The sequence below is a fragment of the Eleutherodactylus coqui genome, chromosome 8, assembly GCF_035609145.1.
Source record: "Eleutherodactylus coqui strain aEleCoq1 chromosome 8, aEleCoq1.hap1, whole genome shotgun sequence".
NCBI lineage: Eukaryota > Metazoa > Chordata > Amphibia > Anura > Eleutherodactylidae > Eleutherodactylus > Eleutherodactylus coqui.
The window spans coordinates 97,012,583-97,035,633 of record NC_089844.1 but is presented as its reverse complement, the minus strand read 5'-3'; the positions used below and the strand labels follow the sequence as shown (position 1 = coordinate 97,035,633).

At 40.5% G+C, this 23,051-nt stretch overlaps 1 protein-coding gene across 2 annotated transcripts in view; it reads right to left on the bottom strand.

Annotated features, from left to right (window-relative positions):
• Positions 1-7,819: 7,819 nt before the first annotated feature.
• Positions 7,820-23,051, bottom strand: part of FASTKD2 (FAST kinase domains 2) — a 31,310-nt gene continuing 16,078 nt past the window's right edge. For both annotated transcript variants that reach the window (XM_066576092.1, XM_066576094.1), the window contains exons 6-12: positions 20,664-20,803; positions 19,061-19,233; positions 16,755-16,900; positions 14,817-15,032; positions 14,536-14,623; positions 9,564-9,678; positions 7,820-8,137 (exon numbers count right to left, since the gene is read on the bottom strand). In XM_066576092.1, the coding sequence (XP_066432189.1) occupies positions 7,997-8,137; positions 9,564-9,678; positions 14,536-14,623; positions 14,817-15,032; positions 16,755-16,900; positions 19,061-19,233; positions 20,664-20,803 (1,019 nt within the window). In that variant the 3' untranslated portion in view covers positions 7,820-7,996. The remainder of the gene's footprint in view (positions 8,138-9,563; positions 9,679-14,535; positions 14,624-14,816; positions 15,033-16,754; positions 16,901-19,060; positions 19,234-20,663; positions 20,804-23,051) is intronic.

Below are 23,051 nucleotides of genomic sequence, written 5' to 3'. Positions count from 1 at the left end.
ATTACATTTTTTATTGTTTTACAGTCCTATAGAAAATAAAAGGGACAACGTAATTCGCTGTTAAGGGCAACTTTTGCCCATAATGTGTTAGAAAAGGAGAAGATGAACAACCAGAACACAAGTGCAATCTTTAACAATATAAGTGGACCTTCAATGTGCTCAAAGAATAGCTGCCTTCATAGCTTAGAACCCTGGAACAACGTAAATACCCTTCAGTGTATTGCTGGCAACATCAGTAGGGATGATTAACTTACCCACTTGTACTGTAGATATGAAGACAGATGTACAGTTCAGATGAGCTCAATAGCTTGTGTACCATGACACACTTCTGTAAAAATTATGGGTATCAAAGTAAATAAATTACGCCCAAAGATTAGGGCGTCCCTCCGGGATCATCCCGCATACAGCCAAGAGCTATACAAGAAGTTAATAATCTCACTTGATCTGATCAAAAGCACTTCAGATTTACTATAAGCGCATCACTTATAGTCTTCTTTATCAGTAAGTGACCCTGTAAGTTTGCTCAGAGAATGCGATAATTTACATAACATTGGACTTTATCATAATGCATCAATCAAAGTTCAGGAATATTTGCCACAACAATAGATTAATTGAAAAGTTAAGTGAAAAGCATATATGTATGTTTAGCACAAAAATAAAAATTGGGAATACATGAACACTTGCAAAGACACTTGTCTTATAATTCAGAAATAATCGTCAAGAATTTATAAACAATCATGGTGGACCCACGTCATCTTTTACATAAACCTATCAAAACATTAGATATGTACATGTGTCTTTTCATTAGTGAATTTGCATATCAAACATAACACCATTCTCAGCGTTTGTCAGGTGTATTATCTATGCCTGGGATTTTTGCCAATTTATAAAAAGACAAAATATAGAGAATATGTGGCCAAGAAAAATATTCACCAGGTGCTCTCAAACATCAGGGAACTCCACTAGGAGCCAAGAATAGCAAAGTCATAATAACTACAGCATTTCTTAAAAGTACAATAAAATACAGTATTGATCAGAATGACACACAGTTACAGAATAGAAGTATTGATAGAATTAGAAATACAATACAGTGGCACCTCAGCTTGCAAGCTTCTTGACTTGTGAGCAGGCTCTCTTTTGAAATTTTGCTCTGATTTAAGAGCAGGGGGGAAAAAAAAATAAAAAAATCAGGTTATGAGCCTACTTGCAAGTCTAATACTCACCTACTGCCAGCGTTCCAATCCAGTGTCTGCGGCACTGCTGCAGGCTTCCGCATACTCCTCCAAGGCCGACAGAACATTTGTTCCTGAATACCCTGCCTACAGCAAGCTAATGCTCTGATTGGTTAATCCAGGGCAGTGTCAGCCAATGAAAAACGGTGCTGGGTTAACCAATCACAGCCATTTAAATGACATCCTTTTGATCTTTGCATTCCCAAAGTCATACTTTATTTCTAAATCATAATTTTTATTGGCACAGTTTTAGGGAACATATATTGTATAAACGTTTGGGGGGGTAGAGGGGGGGGGGGTGGTCGACTCCAACAATTCCACCATTATTTTGGGGGTTTTAGTTTTATGACATTGTGCAATACAAATGACATGTTAAAGGAGGTGTTCAGGAATGGTATAAGGCCCATTTCACATGGGCTACAAAACGCATGCATGTGAAGCCCATGGTTTCCAATGGGTTCTTTCACATGAGAGATATTTTGTAGCATTAAAGAACCCTTTGGAAACCATGGGCTTTACACACATGCATTTTGTAGCCTCTATGAAATAGGCCTAAATGGCAGCTGCTAGTGCAACCTGCAGAAACCTGTAATTTTCAGGGGGTGGCCTAGAGCGTTATGTGAGCAGTGAAGACATGCCAGGAGAGCTCCCACCTGTTATGCTGGCTTGCTGGTTCTTATCCTGATGCCATGTTTTTGATTCTGCTGAGCTGGCTGCCTTGCTGGTCATGGTTCCTGCTGTGGAGGATCGGAGAAACGAAAGAGTAGTTATATCAGAGACTGGTCTTTTGTGAAGCCCGTCATTTAACCAAGTTGCGATGACGATGAGGAAAGAATCCAGCGGCCAATAAGTGCCTTAGGATGGAGCTCAGGCGCAGTAATCTGTGAAAATTACTGCAAATGCTTTGTACCATGAGGTTGCCTGTACAACATTGGAGGCATTATCAAATATTGAGTTGGCTGATCGTGCGGAGTGCACGTAACACTTTGACCGTTCTGATCACTTAACTGAGAAATGCCATGATGTGGCGAACAGGTTGGAGGAATTTGCTCACTCAATTTCTCCCGCAATCTCATGCCCCTGAGACATATACAACTGTATTTGCCTCCTCTAATGGGACTTTTAGGCTGAGTGTCCATGAGCAGCATGGCATATTGCGAGCGATACTCCGCTGCAGGGGAGCACTAATGTCACCACGATTTTCCCACGACGAACCTATCTTAATGATAGGTTCATGGCAGAGAATCACAGCATGCCATGATTTTTAGACGCAAGCCATTTTCCGCGCCTGTACATTTGGCTGCACTTCCCATAGTTATCCTATGGCAAGAGTGTCATGCGTGCTCCGTGTGTAATTTATCAGCGCAGATCATACTATGACAAATCGCCCGTGGACAGCTACCCTTAATACACTGTCTCACTCTACTGAGAAGGGTAAGCATGGCCCTGTTTTACATGCGTCATCTGCTTTACCTGCCTCTGTGAATACTATTATGCAAGCCATGTCAGCACAAGCTAGTGGTATGGATATGGAAAATGATACACAAAATAAACCTGTTTAAAGCAATGTTTTTCTAGCTGTGACTAAAAGGAATACTGTTTTTGCTTACCTTTCTGCTCAGGTTGGTAGCCTGAAAGAGGATGTTGGATTTATAACACACAATTTGTAGAAAGTTACTGAAAGATTGTCTAAAATAGACACACGTATTCTTGATTGAAGAAAAAAAAATGTTTCTATGCAGGATACAATTAGTAAATGTGAGCTTTTTATCCGTACTTTGCAATATAAAGCAGATAGAAAATAGACCATGGAGAAACATGGGGGTTCTAGAAAAGGTGGAAGGATTGTATCTGCGAGAATGTTTTGAGGGAAGGCTGAAATCAACTATTGGGAAAGATGCTTTGTCAGCTTTCTTTACTGTGGAAAGGGCTCATGGCGTTCCTGCTAAACCACCCACACCTGGCACCATGCCAAGAACGGTTTTGCAAAAAGATCCTGCTTTATAAAGATCAGAACATTTTAAAGAAAGCATGAGAAATTAAAAATATGACTATGCACGGACAATCGTATAGATTTCTTTTTAGATTCAGTAGACATGCAAAAAAAAAAAATAATAATTGATGTAATGTCAAGATGTTAAGAGAAGGTTAGAGGGTTTACAGCTGCCTTATGCTATTTTGTACCCGCCACAACTGTAAGCTGTAAGGCAAGGGGAGACTCTATTCTTTGATGATTTTAGGGGTGCTGCCTTCTGGATGGATAAACATGAACAATATTTATATAACAGTAATAAGTAGCCATTTTTATTAGTGGACTATTGGTAGAGTATTTGACTGCCTATGATTATATTTGTTAGATAGGTATGAGGTTCCTGGTTACTGCTCCTTACTATTAGTGACCTTACTGTGATATTGGGATTTTCGTTGACCATTACCAAGACGCCTAGGTGATTAGAGTCCTAGCGGATATGAGTGTATGTGTATGGCATTAGGTGTGGCGGGGTGTTTTTTTCCCCTGAACTTCTCTTTCTCCCCTCTACCATTTAATTTAGCCAGTGTCCTAAATTATACATGCAAAGCATAAATAATGAACATCATTTGCCCTGGTTCAAGGTGTTAATAGAAATTTTGTGGAATGTGAAGGGCATAGGAGATAAAACTAAGAGATACACAGTTTTTTCATCTATTCAACAATTTTAACCACCTATTGCTTATCCATTAGAAACACACTTAACAGGGGATAATGTACATTTGCTTTACCATTCTTTATGGTCACATTCTTTTCATTTTGTGTACTCGAGTTATTTGCATAGAGTAGGTGTACTGATTCATAAAAATATCTTTTATACATTCTATGAGGAGATTTGTTTGTCTTAAATGTATTACTGCGCTAAAGGGAACATCCCCCCTCCATATTCCAGAGAATAAATTGAGGAGATTTGTGAGCAATTTTAATAACCGTCTGGATCCTTGTTTGGATAGATTTAATAAAGGTCCTAGAGTGGCTTCTCCTTCTCCAGCTACTTTTGCACACTTATTAATGGAATTAGGTTTATCTGATCTGTACAAACAAGTGTAGAAAAAGACAGAGCATTAAAAAAAGACCTCTATTTCAACATGTATAAAAAGTTACATTAAAAGATCAGTGCAAACACATCTCACGTGTGCGTGTTTCGGGGCAGAAACGCCCCTTGTTCACTGCATAATGAGCATGACGAACTCCAAGTTAATTTAAGAACCTGACAAAAATTAGGAACACCTATTTGGAAGATGAATGAAAACATAACCAACAGCAAATAATTGTAAAAATATACAATAAATATGGATAATAGAATATGTAGATATTATGAGCATCGACAATACCTTATCAATGGATATATAGTAAGCCACTTGTATAATTCATCCCTGATAGATTATCAAGCTGGGAACCCAATATCCAATAAGCTTCTCTATTCAGTACACACCTCCTACACTCTCCACCTCAGGACGTTTTTAAAAAATCTTTTTAATGCCCATATATTTATAAGTGGTAGTAGAACCTGCATGCCTTTTTATTAAATGTCTGGCTACTCCCAATTTATTCCTATTACCTTTTTCAATACCTAATATATGTTCTGCAATCCTTGTTCGGAAGGCGGTATTCACTTGGAGACAGGGAGGTTATGAAGATTTTCACTTCTCTTTGGAACACAAAGTATTCCTTGGTCTAATATTTGATGTAAAACACTATCTTTTCTTTAAAAATGGGAAGACAAGTATAGAAAAGATGTTTTATGTTGAAATGTGTGCTGTACGCCGTGTTAAACACTACTTTATTATCGCCAGACACATTCATATAACTAGGTCTCTGTTCTAACAGCATCTCATGATCCATTTTCCCTTTTTACTTATGAATTATTCAATCCTTGTACCCTCTATTTTTTTTTAACCTGTGACCAATATCAACCTTAGGCTAATTTCACACCATTGAGCACGATATCAGGCCATGAAAGCCCGATATCGTGCTCAGGAATACAAGATTTCCCAGCGGATGCAAGGCGTTGTTGTGTCAAAAATACCTTGCATCATCACTTCAGGGAAGTAGCGATCCTCCGTGAAAGCCACGCCGGAGGATCGGCAAGTGTTTCCCATAGTAGTTTTCAATGGGAAACCTCACAGTGTGCACCTCGCACACCATGCAATGTTTTTCTGGCCCGATTAAAAACAATGGACGAGGTGTTCCAAGAGAACGCCCAAAAGGTACAACATGTCGCAATTTTTCCCTGTGATGTGGGGAAAAGAATCGCTCATGCATATGAGCCCATTGAAAAGAACAGGGTTCACATTCGTGCGACTCGCAATACACGAATCTTGCATGATTTTCTTGGTCGTGTGAAAGCAGCATTAGCCTGAGTATACATATCCTTATTTGAGCAAGTTCTTTTAGCTCTGAGTTCACCCACAGGAAGCTTTACATTTATGCCTGGGATTGCAACTCTCAGCGCACAGAACGGTGTTCCATGCGTTTTTCTTGCTATACATTCGATTGTATATAAGTGGAGCTGTCTGACCTATGGCCAACCACACACCTGAGAGGACCCTCTTCGGCACTCCACTTCTCATGTGAATCCAGGTTTGGGCTGTATTGCATTGAAGCACTTTCTCTTATTGGAGCTGTGGAAGTTGAAAAATCCAGAAGTTCGACAATGCACTTTCTGGAATAGATCTCTCTAGGTACTCCATCAATGCTTCCTTATGTACGTAGCAGGGCTGTTAATTCATTCAACGCTGCCAAAGCTTTTGAAAGTGTCAAGTGGAATCATTTGTGGGCTGTTCTTAATAGGATGGGTTTTGGTGAGAAATTTTTGGCATGGGTTAAACTTCCCTATTCAAAGCCAAGAATAGGGAAGTTTAGGGTAAATGGTCATATTTCGAGATGTATTGTGTTGGAGAACAAGGCAGGGGTATCCCCTGTTCCCTCTCCTCCTTGCCTTTGCAAGTGAGCTCTTGGCTGTTTTGACAAAACAATCACCTGATATGGTTGCATTGCAGAATGGAGAAATTTAGTAACCTATCTCACTATATGCAAATGATCTGTTGTTGTATACGAGGGAAATGAGTAGATCAAGAAGTCTTATTATGTCAGTTTTTTTAAATATATTTGGTAAGATGTCATGTGTTACTATGGGGGAAATTTGTAATTCTTCCTTTACATCTCTTGCTGGTGGACTATTAATTGCAACATACCCAATTACAGATAATGAAGGAATTCAAATATTTGGGAGCTATGGTATCTTCTAAGACTAAAGACTATATTTCTCCCAGTTTGCTTCCATTAGTACTAAAGTTTGAAGATAAGGTCAAGGTCTGAAATCATCTCCCAATTGTCAGGAAAAAATCTTATTAAACTTGTTTTGATACCACAACTCCTTTATATACTTCAAATGACTCCAGTTAGGATTCAATCACATTTTTTAAAAAAACAAAAAAAACCTCTATAGGATATTTAAGAGTTTTTTTGTGGAATAAATCTGGAGATCCTTCAAATGGATAAACGGTCTGGAGGGTTGGCAATTCCAAATGTTTGGATACATTTTCTAGTGTCTCAATACACTAAGAAGTTATTTGGCTTCCTTTAAAAAATTGATCCTTGAGGGTGTTGAGGAATTAGCGTCTAAGTAGCAGATACTGACTCCCCTGGCAGCACATAAAATTTTTAAACTTACGTTTACAATAGGTTACCCGATATAGCGCAGGCTCTGTATGAAATCTCACACACATATTAGACTTAAATATCAGCTGCATGTTTAGATTTCTAAGGGTGATGAAAGTCAACCAGGAGTTTTTCAGGTATATGACTGGGGAATAGAGAAGATGCTTAGGACTGAAGAAATGAACAAGACTTTTTAAAATAAAGTTGAAGAGCAACTACACTTTCAAATAACTTGACATTTCATAGACACATGTCAAAAGTATTGATCAGTGGGGGTCGCTGCTGAGGCCCCCACTGATAACTATGGACGACAAGGCTTCAGCGCTCACCTGAATGCTGGGCCCGCTCGGCTAGGTTTGCTGTTTTTCAGCTACTTCTGGCAGCTGAAGACAGCCTCAGAGGTGTAAAGAGCTTTTCATACACCTATGGGGCCATCTTCAGCTGCCAATAGCAGCCGAAAACTAGCAAAGATAGCCAAGGAAAAACAGCGCTTAAGTGAGCCTTACAGCCCCCTGTTCTAGCAATCTGCAGGAGTCTCAAAAGTATGGATTAGTGGGGGTCCTGCTGTTGACATGTCTTTAAGACATGTCAAAAGTTAGCTGAAACTGTAGTTACTCTTTAAAAAAACAACCAAAATAATTTATGCTGCTATACTGAGAAATACAAAAAGGACCAGTTTGAGCAGGTCCAAAAGATTAGCAGCCAATAAAGCAGCCGAGAAATGCAGGCAATGTGGTAGCTCTGTACACGTCTGACAAGCACTTGCCCCTTGTGTTATTCTAAGTGAGATAAACTAATTTAGTAGTGCACTGAAAGGGATTCTGATTAGCAGTTCATTGTAAGCATTGCCTTCTATTGGTCAATGTAATGACAATACAAAATAAAGAGAAACAGCTAAAATAGGACACGATTTTAATTCAGGAGATGCATTTTACATAATTGCAAAGGCTGTAGAAGCAGAATAAATGTTGTTGGTGAACTGCACTGATAATTCTGCATTCTACGAGTACCTCTTATAAACACCATTAAATTGTATTTTTTTTTTGCAAATTCACGTCCGTGTCATGAACATCTAGATCTCACGATGTGCAGCCTGTTCCGTCTCATTTGCCTGCAGTGAACTTTGAATGCTGGAAACATCCTTAAAAATATGTTCTTTTAAGAACTCCACTTTATTTGCATCAGTCAGCATCATAAACTTGTGTACATGAATCTGGAAGAGACAAACATAGGTTAGACAATGAATGGCTGGCTGCATTTTAAGAACTTTATACATAAATCTACTGAATCAAAGGCCTCATGTCTACAGGCATTTTTTCACCACGTATGATGCATACAATGCAAAGTGGCATGAAGAGTCAATGGACTTTCATCGATGCATGTGCATGTAGATACTGCGTGTAGATACGCACGAGAAACGGATCGCAGCATGCTCTATTTCTCGGTGCACCACGCAGTGCAAGCCCTATACTTTAGTATGGGCAGCATATGCGAAGGCTGTCCATACGTATTATATTGCGTATGGCCGGCGATTCATACACCACTGCACTAGGCAACACTGCGGGGAATTTAAAAAAAAAAAAAAGACAGTCACACTGCGCATGACTGCGTGCATTAGATACGCGGGCATGAGCAGTACACTCGCTGCCCATACGCCGTCTCTATGGTACCACACAAGGGTTAATGGTGTCAAGTCCTGATATAATGCACATTTAATGTCACGGTACAAAAATAAGCAGCAGTTGTACAGCACAGGAATAATGCAAAGAGTAATGCCGCAGAGAAGGGCTTCATAGTAAAACCACAATCTATTTTTCCTGACATCTTCCATACATTTCACCACCATCTACACGCTCTGGAAATGGGCCCTCTTAAGGCCCATTTACACGGGCAGATGATCACTCAAACGACAGTTTGAGTGATCATTTTGCATAAAAATTAATTGGTATTTAAGTAGCTACTCAGCTACTTAAATACCAATTAGGTATGCAAACAGCCCAAGGTAATAGCCTGAGGTTATTATCTGCGCTCAGATCTTTTGTTCTCCACAGGGAAACAATGCTATCAGCACTCCCCGTGGAGAACTGCTGATAAGACTGAATGACGATTTTTATGTTGGACTGAATTTAACGATCAGCCAGCAGTGCCCGAAAAGCGCACTATGGGCGCAGATTTACACTCACCAATGATCGCTAAAACGATCGCCGTTTAGCGATTTTTTTTAGCGATAATCGGCTGGTGTAAATGGGCCTTTAGTTGTTAGGCCCTGTAGTACCTGCTGCCCAGACAATTACACCTATGCTGCCATAAATGTTAGCCTACACTTATAAAGAGTTTAAGGAACTTGTGGTAACTAAAGTATCAGATTGATTTTGAAGGTCAACATTTCAGAATGCTCTTTGACAGAAGCCTCTAGTGGGATATAACAGATACAGAACTGAAGTCCCATTATGATGAATGGGGACTTATCCATGAACTACAAAGCAGTTTCTATATGTACGGTACTGATATTTCAGGTTAATGAGTTCTTTACTACCGTAGTAGGGTCGACCATCACCTCTGACAAGTCAGCTTGGCTGATATGTCTCCATAAAACTACTTAAATATGAGAAGATGTTTTTTCTATTTGAAGCACTCACCAGCACAACAATAAAACCAAGTGATTTGATCTGCTTGATTTTTAAAGCAACCTTTCCAATCGGATGATCACTCCCCAAAGTGAAAGAATTTTCAGTGCAGCATAAAACAGCAATTCTACAAAAAAAGAATAGAAAATTGAAATCTGTAGAGTTAAAAAAAACAAAACAAAACAAAAAAAAAACACTACTTGTAAAGTCACATGCAAAGTGAAAGCTATACTCTTGTAAGTCTTGTGTGGGAGACTGAAACCTGTGGATCTCATAAAAGGCAACGTGTTTCTGTCAATTACACCGCTCAACAGCATTTTTGTATCTGGTGTGCGATATATCAATTCTTATGGATTTGTGGGTGTAGAATTCGAATTTACCTTTTAGAAAGGATGTATCACACAAGGCTTTTATGGAAATTAGATTTTTTCAATTTTTTAGAAAAAAAAGGTTTTTGTGTTTGTGCTCATTTTCTGGTGAATTATTTATATAATATTAAACCAGTGACTAAGCTAAAGTCTTTATTTGAATGTAATACACAGTGGATGAAGTTCTAAAATGGTCACTGGATGGCAGAACAATGTAGTTGAGCAGGAAGGTTACCGACATGAGCCTATCTGTACTGCTGTTTATTGTTTGAAGAGAAGTGCTTCATGCAGATTACAACATTCATACCTCAGCATATCAGTATTTTTTGAGTTTCATTCACAAATACATTACCAGAAAAACATTGTTGCGTTCTGAGTGTTATTTTTTTATTTAAAACCAGACAATATTTGGCAATTCAATATTATTGTCTATGTAATAGTGCTATGTATCTCAGAAATGTGACGTGGGAGAATCTGATTCTTCCACTGAATTCAGCACCGGAAAATTAGTTGAATCAAACTGCTTCCAAACCAGATACAGAAATTTTGGGGGGATTTGTTGACCAGTGTAAGATCATTACTTTCCAACTTGTACAGGACCAACTAGAGGGACCACCATTTTGCACTTATTAACCAAAAGACCTGACAGACAAACGGGGGTGCAGGTTGGGGGGCACCTGGGAAATAGTGACCATAATAGAAGACATTTTCAGTACAGACAATAAATGGAAAATGTTCAAAACTATCTTAAACAATCACTGTGAGAGGTTCATACCTTACAGGAATAAAAAGGTTAGGAGAAAAATAAGCTGGCTTGATAAAGATGTAAAGGGAGCAATTAAAAGCAAAAGGAAAGCTTTTAAATTAGTGGAACAAGAAAAAGCACTAAAAACCTATAAAAAGGAAAAAAATTAATGATGTAAAGCAAAGAAACACAGGAAAGGTGGAGACACAGACTTATTGCCAAGGAGAGTAAAACTAACCCTAAACTGTTCAACTACATAAATAGTAAAAAGATTAAAAACAGAAAGTGTTGGCCCTTTAAAAAGTAATGAAGGAAAAATAGAGTGTGGTGAGGAGAAAGCAAATCTGTTAAATAGTTTACTTTATCACACTGCATTATACCTGACATTTAATTTAATTTTCTTGAGTGAATACACTGGAGAAAAAACTAAAAGAACAAATTTGAGCGATAATTGTGCACGGTTAATGCAAAAAGAAATAACTAATAAAAAAAAATAATAAATCGCTCACTATTTGTTCACAGGTACTTATTGCATTACAGCATTAAAACCATTGCTGGATCGCAGGCTTGTTGTTCTGTATAAACTCTCATCACTCAGCGCTTCACATAGAAGGTGAAGCGCTGAGCGAGGAGCCCCCGATCCAGCGGTGAAGTCTAAGTGTAAATGCTCTGCATGAGCACCAATAACCTTAGCGGTGACGTCAGGCCTCGCGCACTCATTTACCTGACTGCCCTCCCGTGAAAATGCAGAGCTGCCTTACAAAAATTAGAATTGACAAACTGTGGGGTCCTGATGGCATACACCCCCAGGTTGTAAATGAATTAAGTAATGTGATTATCAGACCGTCCTTCTATTTAAGGAGTCTACAGTGACAGGGTCTGTTCTACTGTATTAGCACAGAGCAAATGTGGTGTCAATATTTATAAAAGGCGTCAAAAAGTTAATCCGGAATCTACAGGCCGGTAAGTCTTACTTCTATTGTGGGTAAAATGTTTAAAGGGTTTCCAAGAGAATCTATCCTGGAGGACCTCAAGGAAAATAGCCGTATAACTCTGTATCAGCATGGGACTGTGAGGGATCGCTCCTGTCAAACCAACCTGATCAGCTTCTACGAAGAGATAATTTCTAGACTGGACCAGGAAGAGTCATTGAATCTTGTAAATGTTGGCTTTTCCAAAGAGTTTGATACTATGCAGCATAAAAGGTTAGTATATAAAATTAGAATGCCTGGACTGGGTGAGAATGTATGCAAGTGGGTAAGTACCTGGGTCAGCGATAGAAATCAGCAGGTGATTATTAATGGTACATATTCTGATTTCTAGTGGGGTAGCAAGGGGGCAGTATTGGAGTGAGTCACCATTACTAGTGGGGTATCAAGGGGGCAGTATTGGAGTGAGTCACCATTACTAGTGGGGTATCAAGGGGGCAGTATTGGAGTGAGTCACCATTACTAGTGGGGTATCAAGGGGGCATTATTGGAGTGAGTCACCATTACTAGTGGGGTATCAAGGGGGCAGTATTGGAGTGAGTCACCATTACTAGTGGGGTATCAAGGGGGCAGTATTGGAGTCAGTCACCATTACTAGTGGGGTATCAAGGGAGCAGTATTGGAGTGAGTCACCATTACTAGTGAGGTACCACGGGGATTAGTGTCTATTCTTTTTAATAGATTTAACAACATTGTGGAGGGATTGTACAGTAAAATCAGTATTTGCTGTTGATTAAAAAAAAGTTATGTAAAGTAATTAACACAAGATGCAAGGCAGTTTCAAATGTTTCTGGATAAAATGGGGAATTGGGCAAAAAAGTGGCAAATGAGGTTTAGCACTGATAAATGTAAGGTTACGCACAAGGGCGAGGAAATCCATGTCACCATTACACACTAAATGGGAAACCACTGGGTAACACTGACATGGAAAAGGACTTGGAGATTTTAGTTAACTGTAAGCTTAACTGGAGCAACCAGTGTCAGGCAGCTGCTGCTAAGACAAATATGTCATGGGGTAAATCACAAGAGGTCTAGGGGCACATGATGGGAACATTGTTCTTCCTCTTCACAAGTCACTGATCAGACCACACATGAAATACTGTATGCAGTTTTGGGCACCAGTATCCAAATAGGCCATTTTAGAGCTTCAGCGGGTACAAAGACAGGCAACTAAAGTAATAAACAGAATGGGCGGACTACAATACCCAGAGAGGTTATCAAAATTAGGGTTAATTAGTTTAGAAAAAAGATGGCTGAGGGGCGACCTAATAACTATGTATAAATATATCAGGGGACAATACAGAGATCTCTCCCATGATCTGTTTATACCCCGGACTGTGACTGTAACAAGGGAAGATCCTCTAAGTCTAGAGGAAAGTAGGTTTCTACACCGACATAGAGGGGGTTCTTTACTGTAAGAGCAGTGAGACTATGGAACTCTCTGCCTGAGAATGTGATGATGGAGAACTTGCTGAAAGAGTTCAAAAGGGGCCTGGATGCCTTTCTGGAGTGTGACAATATTACATGTTATATCACTAATTACTTCAGAAGGGTCGGTGACCCGGGGATTATTCCCATTGCCAGTTTAGAGTCAGGAAGGAATTTTTTTCCCCTAAAATGAGAGAAATTGGCTTCTACGTCCTTGTTTTTTTTTGCCTTCCTCTAGATCAACATTGAGGAGTAACAGGCTGACCTTGACGGACATATTTTCCAGCCACACATAGTATGTTACTACGAGTGTGTTGTGGTAAAAAGAATATATATCTACAGATATACTATTTCAGGGCTGACAGCCTAATTGCTCCTTAGATTTTGCGCACATGGCGGAATCCAATGCAGATTTTTCCACGCAGATTCTGCCTCTAAAACCGTGGCAGAAAACAATGGCTAAGCCACATACTTCTGGCATGAAACCTCACGTACATTTAGGCCTATGAATGTGCAAAATGCATGTACACAATTTCCAACACAAACTGACACGTCACCGCAGAGGACTAAGCCTGCATATGGATCTACAGTACGGTAATCTCCACAGCAAGTCACTTAAAGTTCAGGGATATTAATCTGTCCAGGTAGGAAGCAGAAGCCATGGTGAATCAGTTTCACCTTCTTTGGTGCAAATGAACATGTGCACTTGATGGGCAACAGCAGGACAACCCCAAAAGAGGAAAGGATTCTGCATGTGGTGGCCACAGAATTACCTTCTCCTTATCTTTCCTGTCTGACTCTTCTCCAGTTTAGCATTTTACTAGTGTCCTGGTCATTATTGGTAGCTTGAGGTGCTACCACCAGCAGCCCAATCAGGTTGCACGGATAGTCCTGCTCGTCCATACGTGCCATCACAAGTGGGTTGCTGTCTCACGCAGCACAATCTCAAGAGAATGCAGCAAATATCTGAACTCCGGCAGTTACAGGAGGGGAGCTGGAAACGGCCATGGATGGGCATCAACCCAGCATCAGGCCTGAGAAGTACTGCCACAGCTCTACAATATGGCAAAGGGACAATGACAGAATTGAGCATAGCGTATAAATGTTTCGATTTCTATCCTATTGATGTTAACATGCTGCCACTGGTTTCTGAGGGTCAAGCCTAGTAATAGGTTCCCTTTAAATTTATTTTAAATGGCTCTATGGCCGAATTTCTGAGTAACGGAAATGGAAAGTGCCATAGGGGGCCTTTGTTCTACTTATCGTTGGGGGTCCTTTCACCTTCCATTATGTTTCAGTGACATAATAGGATATATTGTAAGTGGACATCTCCTTTGCCCTATTGACCTGCACCAATATAAAGTTAACATATCTATTCTGATATTCTCCAACTTCACTTATGTTTTGGATGGAGAGATAGCGAAGACAGCATATGCCAATCAATTTTTTCTTACGGTTTAAGATTCTCAGAACTTTCAAAATTGTGCAAATCCCCAATCGGAACCAACTTGCTCTGTTCTGTATCCAAAACCAGCAAAAAGTCTGCCAAAAAAAAAATTAAAAAATTAGAGATCAGAAAAATTACATTTTAATTTTCCATAAACTGAACCATTAACCCTGCTTAAAGTTCTGCAGTCAGTTAGGTTCAGTAATGTATTGCTTGCTTTGTTGTCTAGGTTGCAATTTTTATAGACTTTTAACACCACTAATTAAGACACATACTGCCTGTACTTACCTATAAAGTAGGATCTTGGAAACAGCATGTTTTCTTGGTACAAAGTTGGATCTTCAAAATAGTTTTTCAGGAAGGCGTGACACTGCAAGACTGAATGAGTGTGGTCTTTATGAACCTTCTCCAAGTCACGGATTGAAACCGAATACTGACCCAACTCCAGTAACAGGCACTTTTCAATATGGTGCAGAAAGGCCTTTTCAGTATTATTAAGTGTGCCTTAAAGGAAAAACAAAGCTGCAGTCAGTCATTTCAATGGGACCGATGGGAATAGCTGAGCGCTTGTTTTCTGCTATCTTTGGCAGTCCCACTGAAAATGAATAGAGTAGCACCGCAAATGTGCGAATATCGATAACCTCCTCACTGTGGGGACTTCAATGAGGCCACAGAGGAGGAGGGAGGACAAGGGACCCGTTCTTGGGATCAGTGGAGCTAACAGTGGTGAGAACCCCTCCAGTCAGACTTTTAACACCTATCCTATGGGTAGGTGATAAAAAGTTAATTCTGGTACTACCCCTTTAAAAGCCAAGAATGCAGCAAGTTGCTAACTGAAGTTTGCAAGCAAATTAAGTTGGGGAATATATGTGTATGTAACTCGTTCCGTGTCAACGCCCTCCGCTTCATATAGAAGGTGAAGCGCCGAGAGAGAAGCCCACAATCCAGCAATGAGGTCTGCCTGTCTAAACGCTCTGCACGAGTGCCAACGACCTTAGTGGTGATCTCAGCACTCGCGCAGTCATTAGATGACTGTCGTCTTGTCTAAACGGGACACAATTGCAAATCCCTAATTAGTGCGTTAATTATTTTTTGTGTAACTAGTTGAAACAAAACAATCATTCATGGCAACAATCTGAGGGTGTTCTTCTCTAGTGCTAATTGTTATTGATATGACTGTAGCATGTAACCTTTACAAGACATACAGCTGTATCAAGCCTCAGCCTGACTGTTACAGCACACTACGTAGATATTGCAGTGCACCTACGCTACTTGCGTAGTCCGGCAGACGACAACAGCCTACGCAAATAGCAGAGGGTGCTGAATGAATGGTCGTCACATTAACTCTTTCCAATCCAATGTCGGGCCTGCCCCGACATCATCATTTTCCTCCACAGCTCCGATGTCGGGGCAGGCCCGACACTGCAGTGCAGAAGTGCATCTACACCCGATCATCAGACACATCGGGTGCAGATACACTTCTGCACTGGTCCTCATCAAGGACCCCCGAGGAGAAGGCAGAAAGGGTTTCTAACCCTTTCTGCCTTCTCCTTTACACATTACATAGCGCTCAATTAGCGCTATGTAATGCACGGAGATTCCGGCCGGCGATCATGTGACCACCGGTGTCACCTGACCCACAGCGGTCACATGAACGCCGAGTCGGGAGCCTGCACCGTGGGGGGGGGGCCTGCTTACCTGTCCGGCGTCTTCCGCATTCTCCCTTCTGTCTCCCGGCTCGGCGATCATGTGACCGCTGGGTGCCACCTGAACCCAGCGGTCACACAATCGCCGAGCCGGCAGGCAGAGAGAGAATGCGAAAGACGCTGGACAGGTAAGCAGGCCCCCCCCACGGTGCAGTGAGCACCTGCACCCTCCTGAACTCAGTCAGGAAATGTTTTTTTTCTCATCCATTCTCACCAGCTCCAATTTATTTGGAGCTGGGGAGAATGAATGAGAAAAAATAATTGGATTGGAAAGGGTTAAACAGCTGTGCCGCACCATATGTTCGTTGGGTGAATAGTAAATCTATCTGAAATACATCCTTGACAGGGAAAGGGTTAAGCTTGTGCTGCGGTTTAGAATGAAGGAACATAAGTGATAAGTTCAATTCTGAAGTCTCAAATACCTTGTCAATGTATAGGCTAGCTTGCACTGATCCCTAGTTACAGCCTGGACTTACAATGCACTACAGGGTATTCCGGATGAACTCGTTCACCAACTCACTTGGACTTTGCTCTTGTAGAAGTTTGTTGATAGCAGGTTGATAAACCAATCCAAGAGAACATAGGTTGTAAACAGTTCTTCGCAGTACTCCTCCATCCATACTGTCCATATGTAAATTCAGACTGTTGCGCAAAGTCTCCAGGAACCTGTAATGGTGGAAGAAAAGTCATATGGGCCGGCACTACGGTTTCTAGTTGAAGACAACAGACAAAAAAACGTGTACTTTGGTGATAGAAATAAGATATAAGTTATCATGAGTGGGGCCTCGTGTGGGGCAGAGTGTTAAGGCAGTAGTGTGCAGTCCTAAGCTCTCGCTCACAACCTGAAGGTTGTGGGTTAAAGCCCCGCGTGGTTCAGGTTGCCGGCTCAAGGTTAACTCAGCCTTCCATCCTTCCGAGGTTGGTAAAATGAGTACCCAGCTTGCTGGGGGGAGGGGGGGGTAATAAACTACCGGAATAAGTTGGCGCTATACAAATAACAAGTCCCTTCCCTTATCAGCCAAATGATCATTCATCCAACATCCAATTTTTCTGACTCATTAATGAGCCATTTTATGGCTAAATGGGTGAATAACTTTTTATTGCTTCTATTTTTTTGTTTTAGCACCAAAGCAAGAACTACAGGGCTGTAAATAGGGGAAATTAAAACCATTTCAAGCCACTGATCAAAGGGTGTGCTCATACATAGCAGATTGGGTGTGGATTTTACACAGTGGGATAAAAAAAACATCTGTGTCAAATTGTGGACCACCGATACGGATTTTGGCACGGATCTGAAGCAAACTTCACCCCTTCCAATGAAAAAGTGAAATCTGCTCGATGTCCGTGCTAAAATCCCTTTCAACGGTGCAGAATTTGACACAGATTTTGTTTTACTGTGGAAAATTCAAACCGTGTGAACGCACGCTAATGGCCCAAGGATGCTTAGATATCCAGAAACAGGCCAACCACCACATTTAAAAGAAGCAGGGCCGAAAATAAAAAGGGGGTGTACGGCCGTTGAAAATCAGTAACCCTAAAGAGATCCTCTAGAAGGCGGCTTTCAGGGTATTTTAGCTTTGTATTCGGTCTGTTTTGTGGACTGCAACGTGGAGCTAAATGTAACCCTGTCTCTATTCACATGGCCGTATTTGTCACGCCTGTTTACAATACGCAGCATGACCAATTTTTTTGCATTTTTGCCTCTGTATTGCTATTATTTTCTATTGTGCAAATACAGACCAGTAACAAATATGGAGGCAAATACTGATGACATGCGCTTGTAACGTCATCTGTAACATGTCCAGATAACGGATGCGCCATTACGGACGTGTTACAATACACTTGACTGAAATTAGCCTGCGGGTGGTTTCACACAGTATTTTAGCCCCTTCCATAATTTTTTTTTTTTACTTTTTTTTTTGCCCCCCATCTTCCAAGAGCCATAATTTTTTCATTTTCCCATTAACATAGCCGTATGAGGGGGCTTTGCTTCTCGCAGAACGAGTTTCATTTTTTAATGGCACCATTTAATTACCATATATTGTACTGAATAACAAACTTTTTTTTTTTAGTTGGATGAAATGGGGGATAAAAAAAAATCAATTGCGCCATTTGTCAGGGAGTTTTGTTTTTAGGGCATTAAAATTATAGTAACAATGACCTATGAACTTTGCTGCGGGTCAGTACCACTATGATTTATGGATTACTACTTTAAAAAAAAAAAAAAAATTGCTTTCTGCTGCCGAATTCTGAGACCCAGAACCTTTTATGTCTTCATTAATTGAGTTGTTTGAGGGGTAGTTTTTTTTAGCAAGGAGAGCTGCAGTTTTTAATAGCATCATTTTGGGCGTATAAAATATCTTTTTGATCACTTTTTGTTGAATTTTTTGGGAGCTGGAGTAACACACACAAAAAAAAAAAAAAACACCACACAACACAATCCTGACAATCTGTACTTTAAAAAAAATTTGTATTTACCATGTGGGATAAATAGTGCAATAATTTAGTAGTTTGAACTTTTACGAATACGGCGATACCAAATATGTGGGATTTTCACTGTGTAGATTTTTATGGGAAAATTAAAAAAAAAAATGAGGGGTTGTTGGTTTCGTTTAAAAATGAGGGGTTGTTGGTTTACTGTTTAAAATCTTTTTATTAACCCTTTTTGTACATTTTTATTTAGTCTTCATAGGATATCTGTACTTGCAATCACTTGATTTTTCTGTACTATATACTTCATGCTAGATTTCTCAACAGATGTGCGCATACATGGGGGAAAGACACTGGCATCCCGCTGGCACCGACACAACATAACAGGACACTTACTTCTCTTCCTTTCCCTCGGGTAAGTGGTTTAAAACTGAAAACGATCTGGCTGCCAATACTAAAGAATTCATTGTCAGAGCTTCTGCCTCCTGCATGAGTTTATCAGCAAGGCAATCCAGTAGTGCGACATGCCGGAAGCGGAGCAATGACATATGTCTGAGAACAATGGAGATCTGTGCAAAAAGGGAAACAACCTATTACTTCTGAGTTACAACACAGTTCTTAACTTTGCCAGATGCAACCAGACAATGGCTTGCACATGTGTAATACTAGAGGAATAAGGAGCTTAAAGGGGTTCTGCTATTAAAAAATAAAAAAAATTCTATATTTACCCATTTCTTCCCAGTCAGTCTACTTACCAGATCTTCACATCACCCATCTTCTCCGGTCTCCTGCAGTCCAGTGGGGTCACCTCACCTCCAGCTGGCTGACTCCTCTCCTTCCCGGTGAGGTTACGTACATTTAGGCCTCCTTCACACGGGCGACAAAGTTGCGTGATTTTGTAGCATTGCTATGATGCTACAAATCGCATGTATGTGAAGCCCATGGTTTCCTATGAGTTCCTTCACACATGAGATGTTTTGTAACATGCTACAAAACGACACACAAACCTCGCAGGTCCAGCGATATGCCTGCGACATGCGAGGTTTTGTAGCCCATGTTTCTCTATGGAGCCTTCCTCCCTGTTGCATCGCATGCAAACGCGGTTTGCATGCGATGCGATGCAACTTTGACAGTAGCAAATGCTATTGTCAAAGCTATAATCTAAGCCCTAACTGCCAGGAAAAAAAAAAAAACACACATACATCACCTTAGACGAGCTGTCAGCCTGGCCACAGCTTCTCCCCAGGTCCCAGCACTGATCTTCTCTTTTGGCCGGGGATTCAAAAATCCCCGCCTCCTGGAAGCGCTGGCTGTGATTGGCTGACACTTAGCCAATCACAGCAAGTGCTCGATGAATGGCAGTGATTGAACCAATCACAGCCATTCTTCGAGCACTGGCTGTGATTGACTAAGTGTCAGCCAATCACAGCCAGCGCTTCCAGCAGCCAGGGATTTTTCAATCCCCGGCCAGAAGATGAAGAAGAAGAAGATCAGTGCCGAGACTCTGGGAGAAGCTGCGGCGGTGCTCCGGACAGCGCGGGAGAGGTGATGTATACTTTTTTTTTTCTTTAGTTACAGCTTATTTATGGGGTAGGGCTTATATTTCAAGCCCCCCCCGAAAATCCTTGCATGTGATGCTACAAAGTCGCACGATTTTGTAGCATCACATGCGACTTTGTAGCGCTACAAAATCGTGGTATTGCTGCGAGAAAATCGCAGCGATATTGCACAGTGCAGCGATGCGATATCGCTGCGATTTTCTCGCAGCGATGCGGTGTCGCCCGTGTGAAGGAGGCCTTACAGGCAGTGCCCTTTCTGCCAGCCAATGTACGTTACGTCACAGTTCACAGTCCAACAGGGGGAGTGCCGAGCTATTGCAGGCACTGCTCATGCACGTTAAAGGGAATGTGTCAGCGGAAGGTTTAATTATTTAAAAAGTTCTAAGCGATGCATTCCCAATAAATACATTTTTTGCAGCTGGTGTTTCTGCGGATCTTACCTGCTGTGTGTCCCACATGTAAATGTTGCGCACTATACAATCCGCAACTGCAGATAACAACTCTTCCTTGAAGTAGAAGAGCTTCGCACAGTGATCAGTCAGGGAGATGATTTTTTTACAGGACAAGTCATCCAAGCATTCTAAAAGTATAAAGAAAAAGTTTTCCACATCGGGTAAATTACCTAGATAACCGTACTCGCATGTATATTTGTCCGTCACTAGACAACATGATAAAGTACTTCTTTCAGAGAGAAAACTGTATTTTGTTTGTAAAAAGATTACAGTTTTCAGGTCCAACTTTTTGAGCCGATGCCTTTCTTAATCTAGTCAAAGTTGCTTTCTGTATACAAAGCCTCAAAATGTACTGCAAAGACAAAGCGGGACAAAAATGCCCGCGTGGGTGGGGGCTTACTGTATACAATTTTATTACACTTGGTGTTGCTTGCAGATTTTTATCATTTTATGCTACAGCTATTCAGGAATTTTTCAATCTCTATCAGAAAAATAGAGAACTCAAAAATTAATCAGCATAAAGCTTAAAGGCTGTTGACACATTTGACACACAAATATATTTTTTCTCAGTATGTGCTAGTTAAAACATTAACATTCGAAAAAGTGTTGCCCTAAAGGCCCATTTACACGCAATGGTTATCGTTCAAAATTCGCTCAAACGACTGCAAGTAAGCGATAATCGTTTCGTGTAAACGCTGCCATAGTGCAGCTTTTGTCTGAGCAATGATTTTAAGGTGAACTTAAAATCCATCGTTCAGCCGCAGAGAGATAAAGTATCTCTCAACAGACCGCACGCTGTGTTTTCTGCGGGAGTCGGGAGATTACATTGTATTCTGCTGGCAGCCCCAAATAGAACAATGCAGCTGTATGCAGAGCCCAGCCCATATGCTGTGCTCTGCAAACAGCTCACAGAGGCCCTTTTACATGCAAATGACGATAAAGTGTTAATGGACATTTAGTGTCCATTAACACTTTATGCAAAATGATTGCTAAAACTTTCAATTGTTTAAAAATTATCTTTGCGTGTAAACGGGCCTTAGCTTTCAGACTGCAATCTTAATTCCTTTTCAGACTGATTATGCAGTTTTCAACTTGCTCCTAGTTCTTAACTTTTCTCACTCTGGTCGCGCCCCTTCCAAGAAACACATACTGGATATGGGGCCTGTGTGTCCAGGATGCTGCTGCACTCACTTGCTCATGTTTTAGCACAGCTTCATTACTACAGCTAGGAAAGGATCTCTTGTGCTGACAGGCACAGATGCTGACGAATGAAAAAAAAAAAATCCCTTTAATTTTTGCATTTAAGGAACAAATGAACCCTCATCCGAACACCTTCTAATAATCATATTACAACTGCAGAAATCCTCTCAGAAATCCCATTTTTGAAATCATGCCTCAAGTAAATATAGCTGGTGCATAACGCAGGTGCATGGAGTGCATTTTAACCCCTAACATAACAGATTTTAGCCTTAAAGGCCAGTTAATTCCCCATCATAACTATTTTTTGGCCAAAATAGCTGAATAACTTTTAGTATTTTTATAGAAACCATTTCAAGTACGTACAATGTATTGAATAGCTAAAAAAAAAAAAAAGCTAAAAAATAAATAAAAAATAATTTCACTTGTTCTTTGGGATTTATTTTTATGCATTCACCATACAGTATAAATATTATGTTAACTTTATATTATGGCTCATTATGACGATAACAGATTTATATTGTTTTTATTAGGTTATGATAATTTTGGCACAATCATTTTTTTATGCTTTTTTCTTTGTGTTGCCACATTTCAAGAGTGATATTACTTTTATTTTTCCATTGATGGGGCTGTATGAGGACTTGCTTTTGCGATATGACTTGTAGTTTGCATGTGTATCGTTTGGAGATATATACCTTTTCAATTACATGTATTTCTGTGTTGAACGAACGCCACCAGATAAAAAAAAAAAGTCTAATACAGTGGCATCTCAGTTTTCGAGTGCCTCAGCTTGAGAGCTTCTTGATTTGCAAGCAATTTTTGCTCGGGGTGGGGGGGTAGGGACTAGTAGTGAATTAACCATTCTGAGGCATTAGCTTACTGGATGCGGGGTATTCAAGCCTCGCTTCCACAAGGAACTGCCGTTGGCGTGGAGAAGGACATGGCAACCTGCAGCAGCGCCGCAGACCATCTGGAACGCATTAATGGAGTTTCAATTCATTTCAATGGGGAAAAGTGATTTGACATACAAGTGTTTTGGGTTAAGAGCTCCGTCACAGAACGAATTACAGTCATATGCCAAGGCACCACTGTATTGAGTTTTTTTGATCACCCAGTCACCAAGAAAAAGAAAAAATGTTTTTGAAAGTCATACGTACAAACACACAAAAACACTAAAGG